Source organism: Chenopodium quinoa, unplaced genomic scaffold (assembly GCF_001683475.1).
Source record: "Chenopodium quinoa cultivar QQ74 unplaced genomic scaffold, ASM168347v1, whole genome shotgun sequence".
NCBI classification, from domain to species: Eukaryota; Viridiplantae; Streptophyta; class Magnoliopsida; order Caryophyllales; family Amaranthaceae; genus Chenopodium; species Chenopodium quinoa.
The window spans coordinates 853,505-864,072 of record NW_018745170.1 but is presented as its reverse complement, the minus strand read 5'-3'; the positions used below and the strand labels follow the sequence as shown (position 1 = coordinate 864,072).

Below are 10,568 nucleotides of genomic sequence, written 5' to 3'. Positions count from 1 at the left end.
TGAGAAAAACGACTAAACATGACAGTAAAAATCAAGAAATCAGAAACAATCGGATAAACAGCAGTTTAGTTTCTACAGCCAGAAAATTTCAAATTGTCGTATTACACAATCCAGATAATGCAATAACCATACTTAAGAAGTTGAAATAAAATTGATGTACATCCACAATTATCCCCCCCAACACACCCCCCAAACACACACACTTTCATTTACTTAAACAAAAGGCCAATAGTGTTACTTGTGCGGAGAAATTGAAATTTTTCTATAAAAGAACTATACAGAGCAGCGCATTGGACACAATTTTGCTTACAAAGGACTAGTATGGCTCTACCTTTCTAAATCTCAATCAGTTGATATCTACGAAGAGAATATCTGCTGGAGTGCAGGTGGCAAGTTCAACACAATTTCTGCAAAAGCTGAATAAAACGATAGTCAGGAAAAACATAGTCCTAACAGAATGCCAATAGCAAGAATTATACACCACCTTTTATTCCAAATAAACTGCAACATTTGTCAAAAAAAAAAAAAAAAAAAACAAACAAACTGCAACTTTTCCTTCTTAGCAGGTTTCACAAATATTGAAACCTTACTGTTTGGAAAAAATTGTCACGCATATATATTGGGAAGTCCGGAAAAAATAATAACAGGTTATTGTTATAATTTACACATACCCCTAATTAGTTGGAGTGGTGAAGAGAAGATAGAAAGGAGACATTTTGAAAATTTTAAATCGGTGAAATCATGGGAATCCTTCATTAAGAAAAGTTAAAACTTGAAAGTTTGAAACAGAGTGACAATTCAAATCAGGAGGGATTGAGTAGCTAGCTACTAGCCTACTAGTAGCATATGTTTAAGTCAGATATATGACCAAGTTGTGAAAACATAATTATCTATCAACCAGCTCAAAAGGAAAGTCGTTCAGTTCAAAATCCAAAATATTACCTTCGGGTAAACTAAAAATCCGCAGGGCATCTTCTGCATAAGATAGACGCATGGGAATAAGATGATTTGGCAATGCTCCACTTCCTTTTCTGTTCATTGGACCTGGACCAAGGCCCTTCTTGGATGAGTGCAATGGCCAAGCCATGACTCTGACTCGAGTTGGAAGGACAGACACCAAATCTGCATATTTAAGACTGATGGTGATCCTGGTGCTGAGAGGAAATTCACAACCATAATATAGTAGTCAGAACATGGGCAAGATAACAGCAATTCCATGATTATTCATCTGCATATAATAGCTTAGCATGGTCAAATAATTAAATTCAGACTGTTTAAGTTGACGAGAAACAAAAAATCATGAGATCCAACATTCAGCTGTTATAAAGGCCACCAAACAGCCATAAAACAGAAAATGCAAACCCCCACCTCCCCCCCTCCCCCCCACCACACACACAAACACTTTTTCTGGTAATATTGCACATACAATTGGAGTTGTCTACAAAGAAGTGTCTGAATCAATTTTCCCCTCATCCACAGTCCATCCTAACAGCAATAAATGTGATGCAACAACTCACTAAGTCTTCTACCAAAGGAACTCAAAATAACATAATGTACTTACCTTTCGAAATCCTCCAGCACAAATTCGATCATATGATAAGGCAAACTATGATAAAGATCTCCAATTTGATTCTCATATAACTCTTTCATAACACGAACCTGTGTGACAAATTCGGAATGCCATCATAATCATCAGTACATATGACCATATTACAATTCTGACTAAACAATTTTCCAAAAAAGAACACACTGCCATAAATTCATACAGCTAAAATGCACTCATAGTCTCATACATGCAAATCAGCCCCACCCCGACCCTTCTTCTCACCTAGCACCAAAATAAGGCACTAGAGTAAGTGAGAGAGGAAGGTGAGACAGAAATTAAATTGTCTTCTTTAATCTATTCAGCAATCAGCTTAAAAACTTGATTTTCTCCAATATCTTTCACTTCCATAGTTCCATGTATCTCTGCGAGCAAAGCTTTGCTTTTTCCATCATTGGATGAAACATACAAGTAGAGGATTGATTTTCGGATCCATTACTTTGGATATTTGCAATTAAGGTTATATTCTTTTCAACTAAGATAAGGTGATATAATAAATGAACTGAATTTTTCAAGGTCTGGTTTGGTCTGATGTGATCTCCTGGTCTAATTGAACTTGACCATATTTTAAGATAAATTTAAAATTATATATGATTATATGAATCCAACCTGTTTATAGTTATACTAGATCTAATAAATAGACACATGAGAAAATTACTTACCAAAATATATGATTACCTCTTTCACCCCCAACATTTTATGATTTTATATTCCACCCAATCAATCTTTTGACATTTTCTCGGTTAACAATAATGGAGAGGTTACAATATATGATATATATCACTCCTCAAATGTGCCACTTGAGGCACCAAATGAAGAAGTGATAATCTGTGCAAGGATCAAATAATCTTTCCAATATAGTATATTTCAAACTGATTGCCCTAGTTAACCATTTTCCCTCAGTGCATTTGATCCACTACACAAAAATCTATTCTTGTTGGCTGTTCTCTACTTGACTCAATCTTTGTCAAAAGTAAATTGTGACAGTTTTTAGCAATACAGGCCTAGAATGAGGGATGAGAGATCCAGAAAAGGAGACTGAGTTGTTATCGTCTATCCATAAATTTCCATTTGTCCAAGATTACTGAAGTACATGTACCTACCAGAGCAAGGAAGTTGACACTGATACCATAGGTAATACCAATGAAAGTCTAGGATATTACATGAGATACTCGTTCCACCAAGAATATAACAATAATCTGACTAAAATTTTGCACAATCACATTCACTAAAGAACTTCAATTTCCAATACAATGATTTGAAGGAAGAGGAAGGAAAAGTGGGAGATGATTTTTTTTTTTTTTTTGATGGGACGCAATCTCATCTTATTAAGGAGTAATAGACTCCAATCAGCAAGCACGCTGTTACAAACTTCTTGAGGATACTCTACAAGCCACACCCTTAAACCATTGAAGCTCCTGCTAAGTTGGGCAAGGTCATGAGCGACCTTGTTACCCCCCCCCCCCCCCCCTCTTTTTACAAAAGAAAAAGACACATGCTCACAAGAGTTAGCTAACAACATAATATCTCTAATAACATGCCCAGTCAGAAGGTGAAACGAGACCCTTCTTCAAGTGATGGAAGAGCTTGAGGTTGTCCGTCTCAAGCACAAATTTTCCAAAACCAGCTTCAATGGCTGTAGACAGAGCAAACCGCATAGCCATCGGAAAATGAGGTTTCAGAAAAAGGCAAGGAGAAAATAAAAAATTAGAGGACTTCTTCTTTGTTGCCCATGCTCTACATCGCTCATAAACAATGAGAAAACGTGATGTCGAGATCATATTGCTGAACTGCAATATATATCAGCCTCACTCCTCAACCCACCCAGTTTGTAGAAATTGTTTTTTACAAAAAATCCATTCCAGGGTTAATAAACAGATGATTGAGGCAGAGAGGTTTCAGTCTTAGAAAATTACAATTCACCTATCCATAAAAGGACCAACAGGTAAAGACTAAAGAGTCACTAACCATCCAAGATACTACCCTTAGCAAACATGAGATAGCATGTGTTTAGCTCCCCCTATGACGAAATTTAGAACTCAAACTCTCAGAACAAATGTTGATGATTTTACTATCCGATCTTACACACATGCTTTTGCCATATATATTGTCCCACATATCCTGTGTCATGCACACCATATCAATCATTTTCTCAACCTCACATCTACAAGACTTCCATGAGCCAGAACCACCCCCCACCCCTCCCCACCCCCCCCCAAAAAAAAAAAAAAAAAAACAACAACAAAAACAACAAAAAGGCATGGGACTTTCCTAGACAAAATATCAGGAGGAATTTACACCAAAAAGGAAAGGCAAGGCAGTGAACATCTTATGCGTATTTCTACAACTTCCAATATGGGATCCATAACAAAAAGAATCACTTAAGAGTGTAGCTATTATACCAGAATTCATTAAAGGAATTATTGCAGTGGCAAGGATAATCTTATAGACATAGGTTGTTGATTACGAAAGAAAAGAAAAAAGATATGGCTTCGTTTAGAACTATTAACAAGCAGCATAGTATATCATAATCAGACTTCTAAATCAGGAGACACAAGGAAAACAAGTTAAATTTACCTGCTCCCGCCTATCCACATATGCCTGCAACAGTTCTCCAACATGATCTATAAATTTCTGGAACAGGATATACATAATTCTTCTCAGAAGAGGCAGATAAGGTATGGATTTACAAAGCAAGTACACAAGGGTAAGGTAACTAACCTCACCATTGCATTGGATGAGAGAAGATCGTTTTCAGCTTCTCGTATTGGCAGGAAGAAAGGAATGGTGTGCTCTAAAACCGTCATCTTCTCCAGAAATGACTTGCTCTCTAGCACGCAATGATACAGTTCACACGGCTCTCCTGCTCATAACGAATACAGTATGGTGAAACAATATCTAAAAGTACATGCAAGTTCAATTTACAGCAAGACAGAAACCATCCAAAATCCTTCAATATTCTTATGGGGTCTAGGCACAAGGCAAGAATAAAATATGCAATCAAGGCAAAGCAAGGTGCACATACCTTTGGTGAACATATATATGCATTCAGATAAATAAAACATATCACATATTATTATTAAAAAAAAAAAAAAAAAAAAAAGGAAAAAAAATTAACCCTAAAACATGAGACATTTATAGTAATGCTTCTTAAAACCACGTGCTACCTAAGAAGGCTAACATACCAGGGATTCAGGATGATGTTCATTTTATAAAATAAAAAGACTTTAAGAATAGCATAATTTCTAAAGAGGAACTTATGGGCAAACGAGGGATATGATCTAATAAATTAGATAATGATAAATATTAGCCCAAAGGACTTATACAAACTTCCAGGATTCAGCAAGGAAAAAAGACTTCTAGCCACCTTGTGGTAAATAGGTTTTTCCATTGACAAGATTTTTGTCCTGATATATGCGACATTATGATCCGCATAGATCTTTTCTAAATACAATAGCTCGCCTTCTGATGTGTTTTTGTGTCCAGTAATAGATCACATCTACTCCTCCGTCCCTTGATTATTTACAAATACCTATTTGAACTGTCCCTATTGATTGCAAAATAGCATTTTTGGTAGGATTTTTTCTCTACTTTTCATCTAAAACGAGGCCCTACAGGCACCCACTTTTCTCTCCATATTTTTCATTCTCTTTAAACTGCGAGCCATTTCACTGTGTTACAATATATATGGGACAGAGGGTATACATGCTTTAAGCATGAAATTCAGAATATTTTACCAGATAAATTGCACTTTGGTTATCACAATAATTGTCCTACTGCTTGCTATGTACCCAATTCTTGTGAAGACTAAAATCATTCTCTTAAACTCTTTAGAGGGCATTTGAAATGTAGATTTTAGGTATGAGGTACGGGTCTAGAATGGGTAAAACCCATATCTAATGTTTGTTTAAGAAAATTTCTGTTTCTAAGCCCATACCTCAAACCGACAAGGTATGTGGTTTAAAAACCCAAGGGGAGGTGGGTATGGCTCATACCACACCTCTAGGTATCAAATAAAAAGAACAAAATCATTCCCTAACAGCAACCAAAAAAAGGTATTAAAAATCGAGTTCCAACCCAATACCACCTTGTTACCACTTTGTGAACCCCTTACAAGCTTGCTTCAGTTCGTCTTTTTAATTTGATAAACTAACCAAATACAAGAACTTTGATGCCATGGTAAAGCTCCCCTAACCAACTTTATCATGTTATCCAATACAAATTACAAGAATTAGAATCATTTATTATATCTCACTGATCCCCTTATGTCACGAAAATAAGAGCTTAGAAGTGTACTGCTTTCTCAAAACAATTTTTAGAAAAAATAGGTACAAAACATGAGAAATGTTCTCTCCATGTACATATTATCTTACCACTAAAGCTATGTACAGTTCAACTAATTTAAGTTGATATTAGCTTAATTATGAAATAATCAAATTAGATCTGACCTGATCTTGTCTTTTTATTTGCGTTTAGTTTTCGTTAAAATATCTTTAAACTCGTTATTTAAAATTATGAAATTTCATATCTGGAAAGTACATATTAATATGAATCTAATGAGTAATGACATCTCATTTGATATGTTTTATTTTATGGATTAGTGTACAAATAAGGTCAAAGTTTGGTCCAATTAAAAAATCTGATAAGAGAAAATTTTAGATCAGAACTGAAAAGCCTAATTTGACTCTTAGGAATTTAAACCCAGACTGAAAAAAAAAAAAATAAGTCGAAAAGATATCTAGATAAAGAAATCGCCCCACCCATCAGAGTACCAAATAATAATCCTGCCCCAAGACCCAAAGGATGAAAAGAAAAAAGAGAAAGAAGACAAAATCTTCATGTGTTAGATACCAAGAGTAATAGAAGTAGCCAATTTAGATGCAATGCCATGCTGCTCTGGCCATCTCTATGGATTAGATGCAAGATGTAACCAACTTTATGAGCCACTGAACAGGAGCTGCACCACTCTGACATTCATCCTCTTTTGTACAGGAACAGAAATGCTTAAAGATGTAATTATCCAGATCAAAAGTCAAGCAATACATTTCAGTGATCCTCTGGTCTGTTTTTCACGATGGAAGCAAAACCACAAGCAAGCAACACAGCTACTCAGCATGACACCTATTATAGGTAGGGTATGAAGAGATGTAGCCACATGAAGCTCATCTCGAACAGATTTTTTGTTGAAGAATTGATTTAGAAAGACCAACTGGAACCATAAGCAAGCACCAGATTAAAAAGCCAGAAGAAGCAAAGCAGACCATAAAGCAACGACACCTCCAGCAGATATTATACAAGAGCCAATGTCTAAAAGCTTCATTTTTTAGGTCTGGTTTGAATTTAACAAGAATAAATAACTGAAAAGGGGTGAAGAAACATAGCCCAACACTGCCAAACAAATTAAGTAATTGCATATAAAATACTGTTGTGTTACTATTTCTCATTCAGTTAACTATATACAAAACCATCAAAATCACCAACGCCAACAAGGGCATTTGTCCAATCACATGAATCACAATAGATTCGACACCGAGTACAAAATGTAACAAGTAATATTGCATGGTGATAACAAACAGCATCAAGGACTATTTAAATTACCAGCAAATGATGTTTCATACTGTATACCAATCCTTGCACCTTCCAGACAACATATAACCTGTACAAGTAAATTAAGATTTACTATATATTATTGACCTTAAATCAGACACTTCACTCGGAAAAAAGCTGAAAACATCAACTAATAAGCCTTGCTCAAAATTTAGCTGACATTTGGATTATAATTATAATTTTGACACGAAATACACCCAATTGTCATTCTACAGCACAGTCATATAATATGCATATGCATTCATTAGTCAAGAACTTAAACTTCAATCAATGTAAATGCTGTGTCATGTAGCCAATGTATACATTAACCTAAATAATAGAACTTCCCAACCACTTAGATTTCAAACAATGCAATACTCAAGATGAGGACTTTGCGCCCTGCATATTGTCCAATTCTAGGATCAGATCCCCCCATTGGACCCACTCACTTCAGTATTTTGTGGAATCAGGGATCACAAGACTATTCCATGCATAAGAATAATTTTCTAACTTAATAATTCAGAAAGCCAATGATGTATGGTAGTAAAAGAATTAAGTGCCATATGAAGTGAGCGCTCCTTAAGAACAGCATAAGGTCACTGTAGTAGTATTTTATCCAAAAACAAAAACATGTTTACACCAAGTTTAGCAGATCATGACCCATTTCTAAAAGACAGATTTTAAAACTTTTCTGCTATTATTAATACTAGAAAAATATTCTCTTGGTTTGAAGTCACAAGCCAATTTCCAAGCAGAGATGCTAACACATAATAGTCTACATTTCTTTGAGAGAAACCATTGTATACTTGGTTCCATCAAGACTCTTACTTATGGTTCACCCCCATTAACAATATTCTTACAAATTGGACTATAGGTGATATTACCTTACTTCCCACCCTGTAAGTGATTTTTTCAAGCAAGGGAGAGTCTAGGTCCATATTGGAATCCCCTGATGTTGCCTTCCTATCTGCCTCCATGTGAACCTAACAAGGGGGGAAAAAAAAAAAAAAAAAAAAAAAAAACAAGTACCTCAACCAATTGCATGTATGTGACAAGAGAGTTAGTTGAAACATTAAAACATAAAAGTTCATTATCTGACATAGAAATAAATAGATAAAAACTTTACAGAACGATACAAAAACATGTATCCACATGGCATACCCTCTCTCTTATAGTGGCTAACAGTCCATCATTCCACTCTTCACCTTCCAGATAGATCTCTGAAATACGATAACAAATCATAGGAGTATAAGACAAATGGAAAAAGATACATTAGACAAACATTGGTGTCTGTGACAAGAAGGAAAAGCACATAATCTTATACATAGTACCACTTAACTTACTTTGATTAGAAATGCGAGAGAAGGAGGTGTAAGCAGTCATAATCTAGCACTATGTGACAGCATGACGTACTAAAGGCATGGTGACCAAGTGAAGGTGTACAGTGTATAAATGATGTCACAATTTGGAATTGTAAAGAACACTTCTTAACAGCTCGTCAAACACTTAAGAATGTAATTATTGGTAAAAGAGTGTGAGCATGCTCAACAAACATATATACATAATCCTATGCCTATGCCAAATTCTATGATAAGCGTATGACTGGCAGAAAGACACACCAAATTCCCATAGACTTAATTATTATGAACCAAATACCTTGAGTTTGAGAAGCTAGTGCAGCTTCAAATTCTTTTTGCAAACGCTCAAAAACCATTTTGTCAGAATCCCTAAAAGACAACCAAAAACTCCAGTTAGAAGCTATTTTTACATAACAAAATTATCAACAAAAGACTGTCAAATTCAAACGACTAGCTAAACCATTCCCTAACAGATTACTCTGAAAAACAGAGAATCACAAATTTCAATTTATGTTAAATTTTTTGCGATATACGCATATGTTATTGCAGTTGTAATATATTATAGTATGAACAATAGAGTAACAATTTGCTATGATTGTAATCAAGTACTCCACTAGCTAGTAGCCAAAACATTCAAGATTCATGTAAAGTAGTTATCTTCTGTAAAAGGCCAACTAGTAGCTTTAAGAGGAACATATTACGTTTTGTATGAGGTTACTTGGTGCGTCTTACAATATACACACTAGACGCACATCTCACATATAGTTATATACAAGTGTTTGCATAGAACAGTATTTTCTTTGAAACATAAAGGAGTGCCATGACGAAAATTGGTTGCAATTGGGTTTAATTACAATCAAAATGCATAGAACTCGTGCTTGAGGGTATTGATGACAGCAAATGTCATCAGGATCAAATACTACTCACCCCAGCTGTTAGCATACGAGACGTGAACTGATATAAGTAAAAGTTTCCCTTCACAAGTATGAAGCTAATATCCTCTGAAAAATTTTACAGTAATCTATGAACCGAGATGATGCCATGAAAGAATAAATCCATTTCTCCAATTATTTGATGAAGGAACACAAAATTTAACTCCAACATTTAAGAATGCCATAATTTGAAGCTTGTTTTCATTGCACAAAACCTCTAATTAAGTTCTTAACCATCTATTCCCATTCAAACATAATTGAATTCGAAAAATCCATACCTGGAAAGACGCTCTGTCAATTCAGCATGCCTTTTGATGACATTTCTAACTGTAAAATGCCAAAAACCCCTTTCAAAACACATACATTTCATCAATTATAAACAAAACTGAGTTTAAATTACAGAAAATTACATCTAGCTTTGATCGTATCAAGCCTTATATCTTCATCATGAATAAAATTCTGCAAATAAAGATTCAAAGAAATTAACACAAAAATTCAGTAAGAAAAACACAAATTGGAAGAATTAGGGGAAAGCAAGTTCAGCGTAACGACGGAAGTTACCGATTCTCCCATTGAATAAGGGTTTTGATCGACCATAATCAGGGTTTCCTTCAACGAAATTAGAAGAATTTCTGGAGATGCAGGGGTTTTCAATTAGGGATTTGGGGACAAAATTAGGGCTGAGCTCAGCTCTGCTATTTGTTAACTGCTCAATTGATTCCAGGAGGGCAGGAGATTTGGATTTGGAGGTATATCAATTATTTTGGAAATTTGTGATCCACTAAATCATTGACTTCAATGTTGTTCCTATCCAAACAAAAAAAATAGTGTTGAGGAACAAGTTGGGTCTAAACTTAGTAACATTAGTTAAGTTAGTACCTACTACTCCCTCCGTCCCTATAATTTGAAATCTATTTATCTTTATTACGTGAGTAATAAAAATTAAAAATAGGTTTCTAATAAAGGGACGGAGAGAGTACATAGTAAATAAAAAAAAATGGTTATTTCACCAAATACCCTTGAGTAATTTGCTTATTCACAATATATTCATGACACTTTCCAAATACATCATATACCCCTGAGTTTAAC

At 35.0% G+C, this 10,568-nt stretch overlaps 1 protein-coding gene across 1 annotated transcript; it reads right to left on the bottom strand.

Annotated features, from left to right (window-relative positions):
• On the bottom strand, positions 1–10,255 carry LOC110710274. The gene is made up of 12 exons (XM_021888546.1): positions 10,041–10,255; positions 9,890–9,938; positions 9,758–9,806; positions 8,846–8,916; positions 8,351–8,409; positions 8,074–8,172; positions 7,202–7,259; positions 4,330–4,466; positions 4,181–4,237; positions 1,562–1,659; positions 943–1,154; positions 1–416 (listed from the first exon to the last, which is right to left on the bottom strand). The coding sequence occupies exons 1-12, from the start codon at positions 10,074–10,076 to the stop codon at positions 358–360; spliced, it is 984 nt and encodes a 327-aa protein (XP_021744238.1). The 5' UTR covers positions 10,077–10,255; the 3' UTR covers positions 1–357.
• Between the last annotated feature and the right edge of the window lie 313 nt (positions 10,256–10,568).

Coding starts and splice junctions, on each gene's coding strand:
- LOC110710274 (XM_021888546.1), bottom strand. CDS start 10,076: ATGGTCGATCAAAACCCTTATTCAATGGGAGAATCG. Junction 9,939..10,040: donor CTTATTCAATGGGAGAATCG/GTAACTTCCGTC, acceptor CTTTATTTGCAG/AATTTTATTCATGATGAAGA. Junction 1,660..4,180: donor ATGTGGATAGGCGGGAGCAG/GTAAATTTAACT, acceptor TTTGTCACACAG/GTTCGTGTTATGAAAGAGTT.